The sequence below is a fragment of the Trypanosoma brucei genome, chromosome 10 (genome assembly GCF_000210295.1).
Source record: "Trypanosoma brucei gambiense DAL972 chromosome 10, complete sequence".
Lineage (NCBI taxonomy): Eukaryota > Euglenozoa > Kinetoplastea > Trypanosomatida > Trypanosomatidae > Trypanosoma > Trypanosoma brucei.
Genome location: NC_026743.1, coordinates 2501656 through 2519858, shown reverse-complemented (window position 1 = coordinate 2519858; position 18203 = coordinate 2501656). Strand labels below are relative to the sequence as shown.

The following is an 18203-nucleotide window of genomic DNA, read 5'->3' as shown; positions in this document are numbered from 1 at the left end:
TTTGAGTGAGATGAGGGAAATTATTGCATACCTCGATTCGATCCATGTGGTCCCCTGCTCAGTCAGATCAGCTGCTTTCTTTGGCTTCGCAAGGTTCCTAGTTTTGGTTCATTTGGGTGTTCAACACTCACTTCGCTGAAGCAGCATCGCGGAGTATTTTTGACCGTGAAAGACAGTTTTTCAAGTATCTGTATTTTATTTTCCCCTGGAATGTTTGTGTGGTTCCACGTGTGGGGTGCGTGACGGTGTCTAACGTCGTACGTTTTGGAAGACTTGCTCCCTTTACCTCTTTTTCCCTTTGTCTCTCTGACGTCCCTTTATTGTGGGCGCTCCACCTTGTTTTCTTCCGTGTGTGTCACACTGTGTCGTCGCGGTTGTTTTCATTTATTCTGAGGTTTCACATAACGGGCAAATCGTATGGTAACTCCCCTCGTTAAGCGGGATGGGGTACTGGTTCCCATTAATTCAATTTGTTGGCTTGCTAAAAATGTCTTCAACGTTAGAGTTCCGCTGTACCGCCGAGTCATCAGCTGTGAGTTGTCGGCTGTGGATGTGCCACGTGGCACGGCGCCAGTGCTCGAGTGCGCTATTGATAAGGCTGTTTCGATGATACGTGATGCCTCGCATAAATATCTGCGTCAAGACTACTACGCAGAGTTCCCACTTCTCGGTTATGGGGACATCATTTTCTCCACCAATGGGCAGGCAACGGAATGGGCATCGCTGCAAGAGACGTTGTTGTTTCTCGGGGTTGGTCGTATTATACGGCCCATTTGCTTTCGGCTTGAGGATCTTATCGATGCTGAGAAGCGAGGGGCGCTGGGAGAACCCGTGAAGGTCGGTGCGGCTTCCGCGATTCCCTGCGCATGGGCGGGAGATATGTCTCGGCATGAGAGCAGCGGGTTGTTCCGTAAGGTGGTTGCTGGGAGGGTTGTCGATGTGTTGCGCGGAGATGTGTATGTAGTGCACTGGGCCGATAAATCGGCTGATGACAACGGGGGTGCAACCAGCCACGAGAGCATCAATGCGGACACAAGTAATGGGGCAGCCAATGGCGAAGCCGAATGTGGTGCCTCACCGCTACCGGAGCTTGTCGTTCTTGATGCTGTGCAGTGTTACTCCACCTCAACGGATGGGGGCTATGCGGCGCTGCGGTGGGCTCAAAAGAACCTCCTCTTTTCCCAGGTTGAGGTTTGTGTTCACTCTCTCTCTCCCTCAGAAATGGAGGTCGCTAATAGCACCCAGCTCTTTTCACACGACCAACTGCGGTGCGTGCGGTCAACTGTTCGTGTTACGTCGTTTGCCCGGGAAGGAGATGCCACTGAAGACGTTGGGTGCTCGTTGGTGCGTCAGGGTCACGGACTTGTGCGCCAGGTCGTGGAGGCGGCTGTGCCGCGGTCAAGTAACTTCCATGATATTTTACGTGCTGCCAGTGAGCGTTGTCGTACCATTTTCTCTCGACCAGTCGCCCCAAGTGGGGGCGCCAGGGATTGGCTACTTGGTGGCTCACCAGGTCCTGGCGGCATTGAACATACCCTCGAAAGTTTCTTGGGTCAGGCGTGGTTTGAGGGCCCGACCTTGGCTGCGCTGTGGAAAGCCACAATGTTCGCTGGTAACATATTCCAGAGTTGCGAAAGTCGTCCGTTGCGCACTCACGTGGAGCGTCCCATGCGTACGATCTGGAGTATTACGGCACCGGTGCGGCAGAATGTAACTTTCGAGGGAACTCTCAAGAGTTTGTCACTAGTTCAAGAATGTATAGGAGTCTCTTCTGGGTCCAAGGCTAGCACGCATGCTGGTGGGTTGGAATCAGTTGGGATGAGTGGACAGGACCGTTCTTTCTTCCTTCGTGTTGAGGTTGACGCCATATTTACTGATGAAACTATTCTGCAAGTGGTTGGCAGGGAAGAGGAAAGGACTCTCGGCACCATCGTGGTCGCTCCTCCGGAGGAGGTTGTTCAGGGCCGCAAAGCCCAAATTAGGATTAAATACGACAACTCACCAAGTGTTGCTCTGTCCGGTGAGGCGCCGGCTCTTAGTGTCGTCCAAAGGAAGTATTGGCCGGGTAAATACACTCCTGAAAAGCCAACCACTGCCGAGACCTCCAAAATGACGCGGTTAGTAGATCGTGTTTTTCAAACGGAGGTGACAGTGGATTTGCGGTTGGAGGACCGCGAGAATGAGATGGTTTTCGCCCTCGACATATTTGTAGAGTTTCAAGGCCAGGAGAAAAAGTTGGAGCGGCGGGCGGTTTACCTCTTGTCGGACACGCAGGAGATGGTTGATAACGAGGAGGTGTCGTCGTCATCTGATGATGGCGATGAAGGGGACGATTCGATACCTGGTGGCAAAAATGTGACAGGTACCGAGGGGGTAGTGGTAAGCGAGGGACAGAGTGTGGTCGAAGAGCATGCAGTTGATCTGGAAGCCGATTCAGATCGGCCCGAGAAGGATGCACTGTCATCCGAGAAGATTTATCATTCCAAAATCGACTTCTACTTCAAAGTGGACAACTCCAAGCGGCAAACGGGGGATTTTACAGAAGAACTGCGGAAGTGGAGTGAGGGACTTGCTTATCGTGATGTGTTTTGTATTCCAGTGGGAGTTGCTACTGTCAACGGAGACCAGGGGTATGTGGGTGATATATTGGTACTTATGGGTAATGAGATGCAGGGTGTCGATGATCGCCGCGGAACGCGAAAGAGTGTTTTATTTGAACTGGGAGCGAAGTGGTGGGTGCCGGCGGAGCTCTCGTCTGAGGCTCCGGGACACACATGGTCAATGATATCGTCGCTGGTGCTGAAATTCTTCGCCAAAGGGCTCGCTGAAATTACGGCACGGGAACAGCAACAAAGGAGCATCCTGGTTGCAGAGTGGTGGAGGCGGTTGACTAATGTTTACAACGAAATGGTTGCTAAGAAAGTGACCGCCCAGGGAATGATGGATAGTCGTCTCCCCGTCGGTGCGGGTATATGTGGGTTGCGCTCTGCGCCAAGGGCCGGTGGAACTGCGAGCAGTGGGCCAGATGGTAACCATCAGGAGGACATCGACGAGGTCTTTCGTGTGTCCGCGGGTAAGCGCGATTTCTGGTACCTTGCAGAATGGGAGGGTGTTGGGAGCACCGGTGACACACGGGTCGGAAGTAGCGAGCCTCGCATCTCGCCTTTCCCTCAACTTTTGGATACTTTTCTGCCACCACGACTCCCCCTTTTTGTAGTTTCCATCTTTCCTCGGCAGCTTTTTGCCGCCTTTCACAAGCACCACCGAAGTTTGGTGAATTCTAAAAACTCGCTAACTGCAAAGCAGGCCAGCAATCTTCACGTCGACTCGGCGTTCGTGCGGTTGCCTCGACCCTTCCTTCCTAACTTCTTTGCTTCAAACCTTGAGCGGCTGCCCGTGTCGCTGCGCAACACCGCCGGGGCCTTTGTCGAATCGTTGATGGATGGAAAGGTCCCAAGGCAAAGAGGCACAGCTGAATGGAGTTATTGCGCCCATGAAGGTGTGTTGTCGTCGGTCTTATCGTTGCTCTTCATGCTCAGACCCTGCGAACCCACAAACGGTGGCGCCGTCAATTTTGACGTGTACAACTTGATGGGGAATGATCACAAAAATCTCAACAGCGTTAACGTACCCAATATCGACTGCTCGGCGGTTCTATACAGAGTGTATCCCAGGAACTGCGGCCAGGCTCTCGACGGTCAGGAGCCGAAGGACCCTGTACTGTTTCTCGGCTCGTTCTGTTCTTCTACTAGCGAGGTCTTCGGAAGCCAAGAGAGCATTTTGCCTACTGACGCATCTGCTATTAAATTTGTCGCGCGCGCGCTGGGGGTTGAGTCACTCGTCTCTTCCAGTCGAGGTTCACTTTCATTTAATGGTTGCCTTGTTAGTGGTGACAGCAGCACCGACGATGGCGGTGTCTTTTCCATCTTGGAGGGCGGCGGCAAGGCGTGCTATCCGATGGCGTCTCTTGGCGTCGGTAATCAACCTCTTACGAGCGGCGTGCCCCGTCTGTACCTACCGCTTCCCTGGCTTGCAGTGCTCGGGCCTCCTCTCGTTACCCGTGACGAGTTTGACGCCAGTCTTCAGGATCGTAAACCCCGTGAAGAAACAAAGAGACTCTACATCGCTGTCTCATATGTGCCAATGTGCTTCTCTCCTAACAAGCCATATAATCCAATTTCGTATGGTCGGTGCAAACGAAGCAGAATTTACCAACGGGTGTGTGAGCGGTCCAGAAGGGGGTTGGGAGTAAAGGACTACTTTTCGCTGCTTCTGCGTCGACGTTCGCCTGCGTCCTCAGAGAAGGGTGCGTCCGGCAGGTTTGCGGATGGTACGTTACGTGTGTATGGAACAGTCAATGAACCGCAGTTCCTTTATTATCAGAGCCGGAAGCAGCTTCGCTTTCACCTCGGCGTGCAGTGGCCATCCATTCTGGAAAACTTTACCAACGAAAAGGACGCAACCCAGGCAGAATCGGAAGCTGAAGAAAAACTATTGCAGGAGGTGGCTGAGGCTGCCAAGCATGTCATCGATAAAGTGGCTGAGAGAACATCCATCTTGCAACGCTTTGGCGGGGGCGCTAACAGCCGTTGTACGCCACCAACACGTGTCTACCTTCGCTTTCGTCTCAATTTTCAAAGCAATGAACGTTCAGCACGAAAGCTACGTGTGATGGTTTACCCTGTGAGTGAGGGTAACGGAAGGAGTATGTGCGGCGCGGAAATGGGACGGGGTCCGGAGCCACCAGAGGGCGCGGCTGCGTCTCAAGAGGAGCTAAATCCCTATCGCATGTTCCACATGGGCGATAATGTGTTAAGTCGCAGCCCCTATTGTGTCCTTGTGGTCTCATACTGTAAGGAAAGCGCGAAATACCAGTATGAATGGGATGCTGGTTACGAGAGTACTTCATAAGGGAACATGACTGCCTCTTATGGAGTGACTGAATAAGGTATGGGTGGGAGGGGAGGTGTACATCTCCGAAGCGGTGCGCTCCCGAGCCATTTGGTTTAGATATTTCCGGCAGATTTTGCGGAACTGAATTGGGGGCGGCGAATAAGGTGGTCTGAGAGGTTGTTGCATGCGATCTCGCCTCCAGACTGTACAGGACGCCCGATGCTAAAGGGGGTTGGGGTGGAGTGCTGGTACGCGGGATCTTCTGCGACTTTGTTTCTTCCCGTTTTTGTGTGTTGTGACACAACTGCCTACACCTGCCTACGTCTGCATTCACTTCTTTCCTTCTTTCCGTAGTGAGCGTGAAGGTAGTGAGCGAACTTGGTTGCAACCGATTTGTTTTTTGCTGTAACAGCTGTCGAGGTTGAAAGGCCACCTACACGTTGAAGAAAAGGTACTGAACGTGAGAGGGATAACGGAAAGGCGCGCAGCATGGCCGGAGGAAAACTGCTTGATCAGACCGAGCCGGCTCAAGGCTATGTGCGGGGGCCAGACGCGTACGCGTTTAGGAATGATGATTATTGGCCGAGCAGCATGTATGTACAAGTCGAGGAGGAGGAGGTAGAAAGCGGTTGCTGTCGTTCCTGTGGGGTGTACTGTTGCTGTTCCTCGTGCTTTTCGTTCTTCTTTATATTACTTGGTGCGACCCTATGTTTACCGTTTGTGGTGTGGGGTCTGTTTCCGACGGCGGTAAATTGGGGCGATCACTGGTCACTCTTCAAGGTCGTTCTGCTTTGTACTGGTGTGTTCAACCTTTTACTGGGAGTCGTCGGCATTTTCTCAGTGTACTTCAAGTCGAAGATGCCATCGATGCTATTCTCAGTGATGCTCATGGCGTCAGCGGTACCGGTGCTTTCCTTGGGTCTTTTGTTTCTCCTTTTGTTGATGGACATCCTTCCTTTGGATACAATGCTTTCGGGGGTGTGGCGCGAGGCTGTGCAGGAGCAACCTGAGCTCATTTGCAACATCCAGGCGAATTACAAATGCTCTGGCTTCGAAAAGGGGAGGTGCTGTTTTAGTAATGCAACGAGGCACATCCCTGGGATCCGGCCACGCGTTTGTTACCTTGTGTCCCGCGACGGCCATGTGATGCTCGACCCGATAACTCTGGAGGAGATTACGTGGCCGAAGTTGTATTGCTCCCCGGTGTGCGGCGAATCGAACATCTATAGAGACACGTGCGGGCCGAGGATTGTAGAGGACACCCGGCCAGCCCTTCCAGCAACGGTTGGTGCGTTGATGGCTTGTGGGTTTATTCTACTACTTCTTTCTGCAGTTGCCCTTCGGCGCGCACGCAGGCCTAGAGAGAGTCCGTTATATTTTCAGTACGAGTACTAATTGACGGTCCAACATTTGCTGGCACTGTAAGTAAGTTTGTGGCATAGTTAGCCGAGTGTCTCCGTGGAAGGGAAAAAGCGAAGTGAAGCGGAGCGAGAGACAAAGACGGGGACTTCGTGTGGGTGAGCGAGTGCGTGTCAGCGTTCCTCATGAATACCGGTGTTGATGTGATGGTGGTGCGGAAGAGATGAATCGGCTGGCACGTTGGGATTTTGTACAGCAACTCGATGTGCTGTATTGCTATTCGCTCTGTGCATACCCCCTGCCTCGTATGTTACCTTACCTTCCCTTTTTAATGCTAAATGTTTTTCTTTTTTCCTTGTAGTGGGTTAGTCAGTACGTGTTTACTCCGTGGTCCCCGTATGTGGCTCTCAAATTCACATGTCCTTGGCGGATTAAATATGCCGTACGGATCCACGATTCAAAGCAGACAAATACTTGGAACAGTAGCAGTTGTATTGGGCGGCGCTTGGGTTACGGGGAGGTCAATCTCCAGCTGTAACAAATCCATCGCTTTCCTCTTTCTTTCTTTTCGCGTGTGTTTATGCTCATAAAGATTTCCCCACAACCACCATACCGTTGTTAGGTAGGTATCTCCGTTTTGCTATGTGTACTGCAATTTTTCCATTTCGTGCCTCTCCCACCGATGCGCTAGGAGCCTTTCCCCCCGCATCTTCGTTTTTTCTCTTCTCCAATCCCCCTTCTTTTCACCCCTTCTTGCATAACCGCCCCTTTCCACTGCTTTGTGAGGTAGTGCGTAGTCGCACACTTAAAGATGAACGAGGTTATGCGTGTGCTCCCTCCGACAGTAGGATCTCAGGGGATCATCATGCGCATAAAACGTTCGAGGTGCACCGCAAGTGAGAGTGGTGGGTTAGTGGCCCCACCACTACTGCGTGTGCGCCTGGATTCAAGCCGAGGTGTGAGGGTCGGCTGCGACGCGTCTAATAACACGAAGAATGATGCGTTGGATGCACCGCCGACACCACGTGCGTCGGGTAGCGTGGAAGATGAGTGTCAGCGACGAGTGCTTTTTTTTCGTTTGCTCGAACGTGGCGCGTGCGGCGCAGCAGGGGATGATAAGACTTATGCTCTGGCGAATTCTGCGGTTCTCCCTTCGAATACCGCTTTGTCTGTTGAGCGGGTGTGGGATGCCCAGGGAAACCTGGTGATGGATTGCCAAGTTGTAGGGAAAAAATCGGGTGAAGTGGGTGTAGTTCCGGTCTCTTCTATCGTTGGTGATGTGTTAGTCGGTCCTGGAGATTCAGTGGCGATTGACAGTGAGGGAAGCTGGTCGGTATATATCCTTGACAAGGGTGCAGCGGCTGACGCTGTGGGCGAAGTGAACGAAGAAGAAGGGGACAAAAACATGAAGGAGGATGACGTGTTTGGATTTGGTAATCTGCGCATAACGGATGATGACGATGGAGAATCAACTGCGATCTCTTGTGTGAAGCCTTATTTTGCCTTCAGGTCGGAGCGAAAGCGGCACCGCGAAGGGACGTACCATGATTATGTTCTTTCTTTTGGTGAGTCGCTGGCTAACCGCAGTGTGGCCGTTAATAAAGCTGAACTGTTACTTTACGACGCCCTGCAAAAAAATTATGACGACTTTCTCCTGGACGAGCAAGGGGCTATCGACCCTGAGTTGTACTTATATCCTGACCATCGCAAAGACGATGAGTACGACAGCAATGCTGCTGACTTTTCTGCCAATGAGTACCCAGATGAAACTAGTAGCAGTAACAGTATCCGGACGGATGGGATGAGTACAGCAGGTACATATGACGACGAGAGATGTCACAGGCCTCGTGGCGTTTGGGGGAGCTCTGGGTTTTGTGGAGATAGTGATGTTGGCGACCCGCTGGGCAGTAGTTGGAATGATACGGATGACGGTTATTAGGCGCGTCCACGCGGTTCCACATTCCCCTGCCCTCTGTTTTTCATATGGTGCCGCTCTTTTTATTTTACTTTTTTCCCTTTACTGATTGCCATTTTTCTCTCTTCCTTTCCCCCCTCTCACCGTCGCCGTCGTCAGTCGGGGTGAAATAAAAAGAAAAAAAGGAGAATATATGCACTTCACGAAGGGTGCCATGGCATGTCTTGGCATCACCAGGGAAAGCGGAGTGAGAAGTAGTGTGAGAGGAAATATGGACTGAAACCGTTTTGTTATAATTATGTGGTTTAACGTTCTGCTTGTGTTGCATTTTGATGGTGATAAATTCCTGCTGACCCTTGGCTTCCTCTTTTGTTTTTTTTTTAACTTCTCACCCCTGTGCTGCTTAGCCTGGCCAAGATGAGCTATATCGAAACCGGATGGGATGGTTTCGGTGAGCGAGTTGACGACCTCCAGAGCAGGAGAGATGAAGGTCTGGACATTTATTTGGAGGAGACAATTGGTGTAGGGGAGTCCATTGCGTCAGATGATGATGCAAGACGGCACAATAGCGTGAAGGAAGTAACTGCATTGCTGCGGTCTGGCCATATGAGCAGTATGCTGCAGAAACTTAGCGACTACAGTGAGCAGGAAAACGTGAAGAATACGATAACGCCGGATGACCCCGAATATCAGTTTGTGATTGACTCAAGCAACCTTGTACTGCGCATTGAGGTTGAAAAGAGTAAGGCGGTTGTTTACGCACGGGCTCACTACAGTCAGCGGTTTCCAGAGCTTGCCATGTTTTTTACTTCCGGTCTCCTCTATGCACGTGTGGTGCAGCTTCTGCAGAACAATATGGACCTTTCTCAGGTAATTGATCAGCTTGATGAGTTGGTGCCCTCGCAGCTTACCGCTGTTATCATCGCTTGCGCATCGACTACCACAGGACGTGAGCTGTCACCTGAGGAGCTGCAGCGTGTGCTCGAAGCGTGTCAGGAGATAGAAACACTCGAAGCGGCGAAGCAAACCTTTCTGGAATACATCCAGCGGTCGATGCCACTCATCTGTCCAAACCTTTGTGCCTTTCTTGGCACTGGGATCACCTCCCAGCTCTTCGCTATTGCAGGGGGCGTAGCACCGCTTGCAGCTATGGATCCAACAGAATTGTCTCGGCTCGGTAGCACGCGCGCCAACAGTAGCGGTATCGCGCTTAAAACCACTGGATTTTTAAGTAATTCTGATTTTGTTGTTAACCACCCGCCGCAGCTTCGGCCCAAGGCGTTGCGTCTTGTATCTAGCACCGCCACGGTGCTTGCACGCATCGATGCGAATAGACGGGCCGCCAGCCACCAAGAGGGTGTGAGACAGCGTGAACTGGTGCGATTGAAGATGTTGTCGTGGCTTGACCCCCCTGTGCTGCGGGGTGCGGGAAACAATACTTACGAGAGACGGAGAAGGAAGCGGCCGCGACGGAATTTAAGATAAATGGTGCCCTCAGCTGTAGCGTTACACGTGTACAGCTGTTGCCTGCGCCCGTGAACGGCCGAGGGTGCCGCTGTGCAAGCAAAAGGTCGAGAGAGAAATGGAGACCAAGGGGGCTGCACGTGTTTGTATGGTAAACCACAGGATGTGATGGGTGCGTGGAGGCGTGTGTGTACCCACTTAGGCGAGGTGGAAGGGGTTGGATGTGCCCTTGTGTTTCTCAGTACCGACGCTGCATGTAGGTCCTACGTTCTCTTGCTTCTTTTCTGCCGTATCTGCTGTTGTGTGTTTGCGTTTGTGTGTGCGTGGAAATATGATCTAATGGTGTTTGGTCGCGTTCTGCATACGGGGTGACTGCCTTGTAGGCCGGCGTTCGATTTCTTTCCTTTTCGCTTTGTTTTACATATTCCTGCGTCTTTGTTCTTATTTGGCACGGGTGCAACCTTCTTTTTTGTTTTGGCTTTTGGACATGTCCAAGAATCAGGAGAGGGGGAACAGGCGGTGCAGCAAATGCAGTTTGTGTCTGATCTGGGACTGGAACTGTCAGTTTTTGTGTGTCACCTCTACGCGAAGTACAGCGAGGAACCTCTGAAAGCATTTCACGAGTTAGTTTTGCGTACCCGCAGCAGCTGTTGTGGCAGTGATGACTCTTCCAATTACCTCAGTTTGGCGACATTGAGCGGTACCCAGTGGTACCAAGATATGACCAAACGCTATGCTTCGCTGAGGCAACGTTTGCGTGGGGAACGCGATGATGACGTGCAGGAGGCCCGTGAGGTGACACTCAGTTTGTATCCACAAGGTTGCAGGGTTAGCGAGTATGCAGATGCTATCGTCACGAGTGCCGCCATGCTAACTAGCAACATCCCGAGCACTGTTCTGGAACGGTTTGCATCTTGTCGAGTGAAGGACCTTAACGAGAAGGGCTGTGTTTCCATTAGTGCCGATGAGCTAGCTAGTGACCTTATTGAACGACCTGTGCTCGACTCTTTTACCCCTTCACGATGGTGGGAAAGCGACAACACCGCCCCGTCAAGTTCTTTGAAGGATGGACTTGTTGCCGTGAAAAGTATTGGTCTGCGCGTTCAGCCGGTGGAGATTCTTATATTTTACACGTATAATGGGAGGCCGCGTCGCCGATTCATTCCACTTGATGGCCTGCTCCATGAGAATTCCCCAATAGCACCGTTGCTCAGGCGCTTGGTCCGCTCGCATGGGATGCTGGTTAGCGAATCCCAATTACGTTCATACCTTCAGCGCCTACAAGAGTTGATGCGGAAGAGTGTGGAGAGTCACGCCAGCACGGTTAAACCAGAGGGTCCTCTTCAACCTCAGTTTGACTGGAAGCAGCAGATTGGATATTCAGACAACGCGTCCGCTGCACACAACACTGGTGAGGAAGAGCAGCATATGACTTCGGCAAAAACTGTAGAGCCGGAGGTAAATAAGGCTGATGTTGGCCTTCTTTACCGCGATCCAGAGGCGGCCTTGAAGAATGTAGACCTTAATGATGCTGACGATATCACCCTTCAGGAATTCAAAGCAAAAATGAACGAGGGCTTCATGCAGAATGCCCTTCGGCCCGGTGACCCGGGGTATGTCTACGACAAGAGGCTCGACGTGAACCCAACGGAGCGCAGTGAGTGGGACGACTCGGACTAGGGAAGAGTGAGTGCGGATGACCATGAAAAACAAACTGGTGGGTGCGTAGGGGTGTAACGTGAGAGGTGTTGGTTAAATAGACGTGGACGGTCGACGTTGGCGACGATGCTCATTTCTCGGTCCGGAAGCGGTGATGTTCTGTTGCTCACCATGCGTGAGCGTACGTGAAGAAAAGGGATTGGTTATGTTTGTTCCTGTCTGGATAGAGCGCGTTCCTTCTTGTTATTTCTCTTCGAATTCGAGGTGGCACCCACTTAGGACGGGGTGGGGGGGGGAGAGGGGAGGACACGGTAGCAGAAGGAAAGGAGGTGACCGATATCCATGGTGCAGGGGAATGATGGAGCTCTCGGTGTTTCGTGGAGACGTTTTTTTCTGTCCCGCTCCCGGGGGGAGGGGGACTACGCGTAACTTCACCACGGATTTCCGGGACCATAAATGTCCCCGTGTGTCCGTAGCTCTCATTGTATCTTCGAACCTGGCTGCCTGGTTTTCTTGGAAAGGAGGGCTCACTTTTTTTTTTTTTCTCGTCTTGACACCCTCTCTCTCGTTTTAAGAAATAAAGTGTCGAGAAGGGGGGGAGACATTGGAGGACCACCTTTGTCGACAGGGTTGGTTTGTACAGTTTGATGGCAGTCAATAACGGAAATAAGCCCTTCCGCGTGTACCCATTGTTATTCATGGTTGCAATATTGCCTTCCTCCACCGCGTGTCTGTTTCCCAACCTCCTTATTTCCATTGAAAAGAAAAATCATATTTTTCTTCATTCTAACTTTTTGTGCCTCTTTTTTTTTTTTTCGTTTTTACCTGTGTTTTTGTCGATGCGCTTGCGCGTAACTAACGAATGGGAGCGGCGCCATGCTGAGGAAACCGTCAGGGGTCCCAAAGCGCATATTTGCCACGTGTCGATATGCGAAAAAGCACTCGATTGGCATGGGCGCTGCCTCAAGCGACTTACAACTTGTTATATCTGCCGATTTGTGGGATGATGGACTTTCCTTTACGGCGCTCACCACCAGTACGGAGGCTATTCAACACTCACCCGAGGCCTTGCTTAACAATGCCAACCGCCCCTTGCTAATTCCGTTCCTTCAGTTGCTCTACCGACGAGGTGCGCTGATGGATGAGCGCAGGAGACGTGAGATCGCCAGGTACCTAGTGCCCTCCGTTCACCACGACCACTTGCCTTGGTTGTGGCGTGACAGTGCGGGGAGCTCGCCGACAGTTGTGATAAGAGGAGATGTCTCCGCGTTGCGTTCTTTGCTACCATCTACCTGGCGTGCCGCCATTGATCATGGCGGGGCAGCTGAACCAAGTGAACGGTTACACTACTGGCACCAGGTGTTCTTTGCAATCGCTTCCAACCCTGCATTTGCGGAGCCATCGGCTTTTGATCAGGCTCACCGGGAACTTCTAGCAATTGTTCGGGACTACTATACCGATGTTTTACGTTTGCAGGAGCTTCTTCCACCCCTTGCTGATGACGTCACCGTGACGCGCATGCCACCCGTCCTGGTCCGCAAGCTTCGTAAGCTGTACTCTGAGCAGTGCCGACTCCTTCAGTATGCAGAGTTCTTCCGTGCTGCTGTTGAGGGTGAGGAACTCGTTATGCCTACGTGTGGCACCGCTTTGGTGAATGACGTTGATGTGTTTGAATATTACCTCACAATACCTGGGCGACGGGAGTCAGGAATGGGTCGTGATGAGCGGTGGGCATCAACACTTGAGTACGCGGCGTTTGCCTTTCGAAAGCTCTTCCGTCAACTGAATTGGAAGGTAACTGACATCTCAGCGTTGATGACACGGCCAGCGGGGATTCTCATGAACGCATGCGTCTTCGCCAGGAACGACAACGCGGAAGGTGATCGCTACCGAGAAGCCATATTAACGATGATGAATGTGTTTCGTTCTTTTTGCAAAGAGGGGGGAAACTCAGGTGGAGCTGGCGCATCTTCGGCATGCGATTCTGCAGCAGTTGCCGCTTGTAGTTTGTTGAGGGTCCTCCGGGACGCTGGTGTAAGCAGTATGTTAGCCAAGTGTAAGGCGCTACACTTCGGTCCGATGAGAGGACTTTTGGACGTTTGTACTGTGGCCGCCGTGTTGGAATTACTGCTCTGTGAGGAGGCCATCGCGGAGGCGCGGGACAATCGACGCAGCTTTATTTGGAATGAGTTGGAGGTGCTACTTAGCCATCGGAAGATTGTTGGAGATGAGATGTACGTTGCTGCCAGTGGTCATCCGCATCATCGCCGCGCGGCACACTACGGAATAGTGAACTTAGGCGCACGCATAGCCTCCGCGTTGTTTGATGTTGTACGGTCTGCATCCGCCCTGGGGAAGTATGCTGGTGAACTGGTGAAATGGGGATTACTGATTGGGAGACCGCTGCGTATGACCATCTGTGACGCTCCCCTAACGCACTTAACCAGCTTCCTACCTTGGCTCTCGCTAAATCAGCTAGAGTGTGAGGCAGAGGGGCTTAAGGCAGGGATGAAGGCCGCGTCTTCGTGGACTTGTGGTTGTGAATGCGTGAATCCCATCCAGTTGGGGGCTGTTTCGTGCGCTGCTTGTGTTTCGCGTCATTTGGTCGAACATGCATGGACGTGTCCTCATTGTTCTTGGGTGTCTTCTTCGGGGGATTACATTGATACCTGCTTTGCTTGTAGCCATCCCCATCCTCGCGGGCTCTCTGTGGAGCATGACAACAGAGTGTTGTGTGTAAAGACCCACGGTGGCGCCGCAACACCGTGCCTTTGGGCGTGTGATTATTGCCATTCTTATTCTCAACTGGGGGTCTCCAGAAACAATTCAAAGGTTCAAACTTGTATGGACTGTGGTGCTGGCGATACGGGTTGGGCGGCAAGTTTTTTTGAGTGGAAATGTGGTTGTGGTGCCCTGAACAGTCCGCTTCGTCGGTGGTGCAGTGTGTGTAGTTTCGGGAAGGCGGATGCAAGTTGTGTATGTGTCTACTGCCGCGAATGGTGGCGGCTTCGTCTTCGTCGTCTGGGGTTGCGAGACGAGTGTCCAGCGTGTGCCGCCCCACACCCTAGGGATGTGGCTGCGTTTGAGAGGCGTCTGTGGCGCTGCCCATTTTGCCATTCCCTCACACCAGACAGTGCCAGAAGCTGCCAAAACTGCCAGCGGCCCATGGGTATGCTCTCGCAGTTTCTCCCTTTACTTCCTGACGTGCCTTGGCACTGCCACGCGTGCGGGGGCCGTCATAACCACCGCGATGATGAGGGGGTTCTCCTTCAGACTAAACCGGAGAGGAATTGCAGCGACGTGTGCATGCATTGTGGGGTACATCGCCTAGATCCAGTTTTGTTCAATCGCCACGAGGCGTGGACCTGCGGGGTTTGTGGCGACGTCGCCGTGCACGGATGGTGTTGCCGCCGCTGTTATGCACTGCATCCTGCTGTACCATCGACGGAGGTACATGTTTGGCAGTGCGTCGTATGCAGGAGTGTGAACAACAGCTGGGACGGCTACTGCCAGCGGCACGGCTGCGGGACGCGGAGGTCCGCTGACACGATAACACTGCAATATGCGCCGTGGTGCTGTGTTTGCTGCGGTAAGTTCAGTCGAACTTCTCAGGTACCCCAATGCGAGCATTGTGAAGCCGTCCGCTCTGAAGATCGTATGGAGGTTGCTGGTGCAGCAGACGAGCGGCATGGCAGGCGGCTGGCTGATGTGGAGGCTCAATTACTGAGTGCTTCTCCCAGTGCTGCTGGTGACTTTCTGTGTGACGAGTTGCTGGAGTTGATGTCGAGGAGGACTGCGGCGGGTGACTGGTCCTGTTGCATTTCGGACAGTGTCCAGCTTTCCATTCCGCTTCTGTGATTTAACAAAGAAAGCGTCTACTCGTTATACTTTGGACGGGGTATCGAGGGAGTTTGTCGTTAAATGCACTGGATCGACGTAGTAATGAAGGGAAAAGAAATGCAGGCAGTGTTGGTTTACAGCTTTTGGGTGGGCACCAGCTCGTGCGGAAGGGAGAGGTGGTGAACCTGGGTGTGTGTGGGCGGGGAGAAGTGCTGCTCTGCCCGTGTACAATAATACTGCGCTACGTATTGAACGGGTATTACCGTACCGAGAGCTGCTGTCTTTGTTTGCTTCTGGGTAAGGTGGGGTGCCGTATAGATTCCTCTTCTTTTTCCTTACTTATTTCATCGTTTCCACACCACATCGACAACGCGGTTTGCCATGCTCGTGAACCCATTTAATGTGTGTAGCGTTACCATAAACGGAGAAAGATTAGGAGAAAGCAACGTGCAATTTTAGTGTATTAGTGTTTAGGTGGGGAAACCTTTATATCCCGATTTTGGTAGATTCAGGCCTCAGCCTAATATACGGGGAGGAAAGCCTTGAAGTACGTAGGTTTCTCTTCCATCCCTCTATCTACGAGGCAGGTGGTAAGGGAGAGCCGAGAAAGCCCCAGTGTGTGCGTGCGTTTTACTCATTAAAAGCGGGGTGCTAACAAACTACTTTCAGTCTATTGTGGGACGCTTATACATATACACCACAACCGTAATCGTCTATTGTTGTGCGCGAATTAGGGACCTGTTTCTGAGTGTTCGGTCGTATATTGCAGCGTCGCTGCGGCCAGCTAGCGAATACAGCTGCGCAAAGCACCTTGGTCTGCGCATCCATATCCATACGCGCGTACACGCGGTTTGAACATCGCTAGGGGCGGGTCAGATTGGTAACGACTGAGCAAATATTGGACGAGAGGAGCGGTCATCAAGATATCGCACACGAAAACTCTTTCCGTTAACTGTGCTTCCCACCAGTTGCTACGATCTTTGGTACATTTTATTCACTTGTTTGTGTACCATCCCTTTGCCTTTCGTACGACCCGCCACTGGTCACAGAGTGGAAGTGAGCGGCATTCAAGCGAGAGTAACAGTGTGTGTTAAGGCACAACGCCGAACAGTGCCCTGACTCTTTATTTTATTTTTTGAAAACGTCAACAAGCTTCATTATTTCATTTTTTTTTACTCTTTTTTCATTAATATATATATTTGTTATTGTTATTATTATCCGTTTTCTCTGCTGTGTGGGCGCATGCTGAAGTTTCGCGAGCGACTGTCGAAGAATTGTCTTCCTGCGTTTAACCTGGAGCTTGTGTATCAATGCGCGGAACGCGCGCTTGAGGAAGAGCTCAACGAGACTTGTAGCGCTGCCAAATGCGTGCCTATGAGTGGTATCAGTGAAAGGATTTTTGTTGGTACATGGCGCGATGCCGCAGATGAAAAGTTACTGCGTCAGATGTGTATTACACACACGCTGAACGTCGCACGCGAGTTGGTAGACACAGAGGAGATGCATCGTGTCGAGTCTGTACCATTTGTTACGAGCAAGTCCATCCCACTGAGTGATTCTCTCGATGAAGATATTGTACATCACTTTGAGGACGCCTTCGAATTTATTCGGGGCGCAACTCGCAATGGCCGTATTTTAGTTTACTGCCGCCGCGGCATGTCCAGAAGTGCCGCTATCGTAGTGGCGTACTTAATGGAGTCGGAGGGGATGTCGTTTTGTGATGCGCACAATGATGTGAAGGATAAGCGGCCATGCATTTCCCTTAACCTGGCTTTCTTGCAGCGGCTACAGGAATATGAGGAACACTTGGAAAAGGTTAGGGCGGCAGCTCGCACCAACTGAATATGTTGAACCACCTGCGAGCGTGTCGGGCCTGGCGGAGTTGTTGAAGATCTGTTCGGAGCCGTAACAGCCCCTTGATCGTTTTTCATCAGCTTCACAAATACAGAACCACTACGTGCGCGTTTTTTTTCTGCGAGTATAGGTATAAGTATGCTTGCGCGCGCGCCCGTATGTCCCTTCAAAATGGCAAGGGATGCAATCATGTACATATTTACATACCTATGCATGTTAATCAACAGGTAGAATCATACGCGCATATACATATATATATGAATAGGAATCGTTTTTATTTTTATTTTTAAGGTTGGAAGGGGTGTGCATGCATGAGGCCCTTCGTGTGAGTCGCAGTAGGGTTTGTGCCTTTTTATTCATAGGATTTCCCATCCGTATAAATAAATATTTATTTGCACCACCGAATAAGTGACGCTGCGTGTTTTAAGTTTGAATCAGGGTCAATAGTTTCTTCTTTTTTCTTATTTGTTGTTACTCTGCTTATTTTTGAGTGTTCCCCCTTTGTCATGTCTCAACTAGCCCTCACGGGGAGACATTTCATATACGCGCACATGCACCTGCACGTGCGCCCATTGATTTGGATGTACACATGTATATGCGTACCTGTGTGTGTTCCTTCGGGTGCTTACGGAGTTAACATGTTACTGGTTGCATATGCACCCTGCTATTTTTGTGCTGCACCTTTTTGAAGGAGGGGGCGGGGGAGGGGGTTATCATTATTTTTATCATGGCCCCGAGTTCCCGCTGTAGAGCACCGAGGAATATGTTGACGGAGGGACGATGAGACACTACGCCTGTCATTCATGTTTTACAACACCACATATATTTTTGTATATGAACATATATTGTGAATTGTTAGTGTGTGCGCTACCGTGAAAAGTAATAAAGTGTCTCGGTGAAAGTGAAGCAAGCACACTGAAGAGGGGACGCCCCTTCTGCCTTCTAGTTTTCTGGGTTTGCTAAAACTTCCTTTACCGCGTATGTATAACTCGTTGTCCCTCCGGTTTCTTCCCTTTTGTGCCTTTAAGTTTCTTCCACGCCCTTTATTGTCCACAAAACCTTTTGCGGCGGTTTGCCTTTTCCTGACGCGGAGGAATGTGGCTGACGGTATACTTTTTTTTTCCTTCTTCTCGTCCCTGTGCATCTGCTTAGCGGAGCTCTTGCGCATATGCCACCTGTGATTACTCAGTCGTGCTTTGGCGAGGTGGTTGCTGTCTTC

General features: G+C 51.4%; 9 protein-coding genes across 9 annotated transcripts; 8 read left to right on the top strand and 1 right to left on the bottom strand.

Moving 5' to 3' along the window:
* Positions 1-417: 417 nt before the first annotated feature.
* On the top strand, positions 418-4911 carry TbgDal_X13000 (T. brucei spp.-specific protein; the record flags this gene model as incomplete). The annotated part of the gene is made up of 1 exon (XM_011780166.1): positions 418-4911. One exon carries the CDS (start codon positions 418-420, stop codon positions 4909-4911), a length of 4494 nt encoding a protein of 1497 aa, XP_011778468.1.
* A 471-nt stretch (positions 4912-5382) lies between these two features.
* TbgDal_X12990 (hypothetical protein, conserved) lies at positions 5383-6288 on the top strand (the record flags this gene model as incomplete). Its single annotated transcript, XM_011780165.1, has 1 exon — positions 5383-6288. One exon carries the CDS (start codon positions 5383-5385, stop codon positions 6286-6288), a length of 906 nt encoding a protein of 301 aa, XP_011778467.1.
* A 775-nt stretch (positions 6289-7063) lies between these two features.
* On the top strand, positions 7064-8191 carry TbgDal_X12980 (hypothetical protein, conserved; the record flags this gene model as incomplete). Its single annotated transcript, XM_011780164.1, has 1 exon — positions 7064-8191. One exon carries the CDS (start codon positions 7064-7066, stop codon positions 8189-8191), a length of 1128 nt encoding a protein of 375 aa, XP_011778466.1.
* Positions 8192-8584: 393 nt separating this feature from the next.
* TbgDal_X12970 (trans-splicing factor, putative) lies at positions 8585-9652 on the top strand (the record flags this gene model as incomplete). Its single annotated transcript, XM_011780163.1, has 1 exon — positions 8585-9652. One exon carries the CDS (start codon positions 8585-8587, stop codon positions 9650-9652), a length of 1068 nt encoding a protein of 355 aa, XP_011778465.1.
* A 507-nt stretch (positions 9653-10159) lies between these two features.
* TbgDal_X12960 (hypothetical protein, conserved) lies at positions 10160-11311 on the top strand (the record flags this gene model as incomplete). Its single annotated transcript, XM_011780162.1, has 1 exon — positions 10160-11311. One exon carries the CDS (start codon positions 10160-10162, stop codon positions 11309-11311), a length of 1152 nt encoding a protein of 383 aa, XP_011778464.1.
* A 133-nt stretch (positions 11312-11444) lies between these two features.
* On the top strand, positions 11445-11864 carry TbgDal_X12950 (hypothetical protein, unlikely; the record flags this gene model as incomplete). Its single annotated transcript, XM_011780161.1, has 1 exon — positions 11445-11864. One exon carries the CDS (start codon positions 11445-11447, stop codon positions 11862-11864), a length of 420 nt encoding a protein of 139 aa, XP_011778463.1.
* Positions 11865-12166: 302 nt separating this feature from the next.
* TbgDal_X12940 (hypothetical protein, conserved) lies at positions 12167-15148 on the top strand (the record flags this gene model as incomplete). Its single annotated transcript, XM_011780160.1, has 1 exon — positions 12167-15148. One exon carries the CDS (start codon positions 12167-12169, stop codon positions 15146-15148), a length of 2982 nt encoding a protein of 993 aa, XP_011778462.1.
* Positions 15149-16372: 1224 nt separating this feature from the next.
* On the top strand, positions 16373-16972 carry TbgDal_X12930 (dual specificity protein phosphatase, putative; the record flags this gene model as incomplete). Its single annotated transcript, XM_011780159.1, has 1 exon — positions 16373-16972. The coding sequence occupies one exon, from the start codon at positions 16373-16375 to the stop codon at positions 16970-16972; it is 600 nt and encodes a 199-aa protein (XP_011778461.1).
* An 820-nt stretch (positions 16973-17792) lies between these two features.
* On the bottom strand, positions 17793-18152 carry TbgDal_X12920 (conserved hypothetical protein, unlikely; the record flags this gene model as incomplete). Its single annotated transcript, XM_011780158.1, has 1 exon — positions 17793-18152. One exon carries the CDS (start codon positions 18150-18152, stop codon positions 17793-17795), a length of 360 nt encoding a protein of 119 aa, XP_011778460.1.
* Positions 18153-18203: the final 51 nt, after the last annotated feature.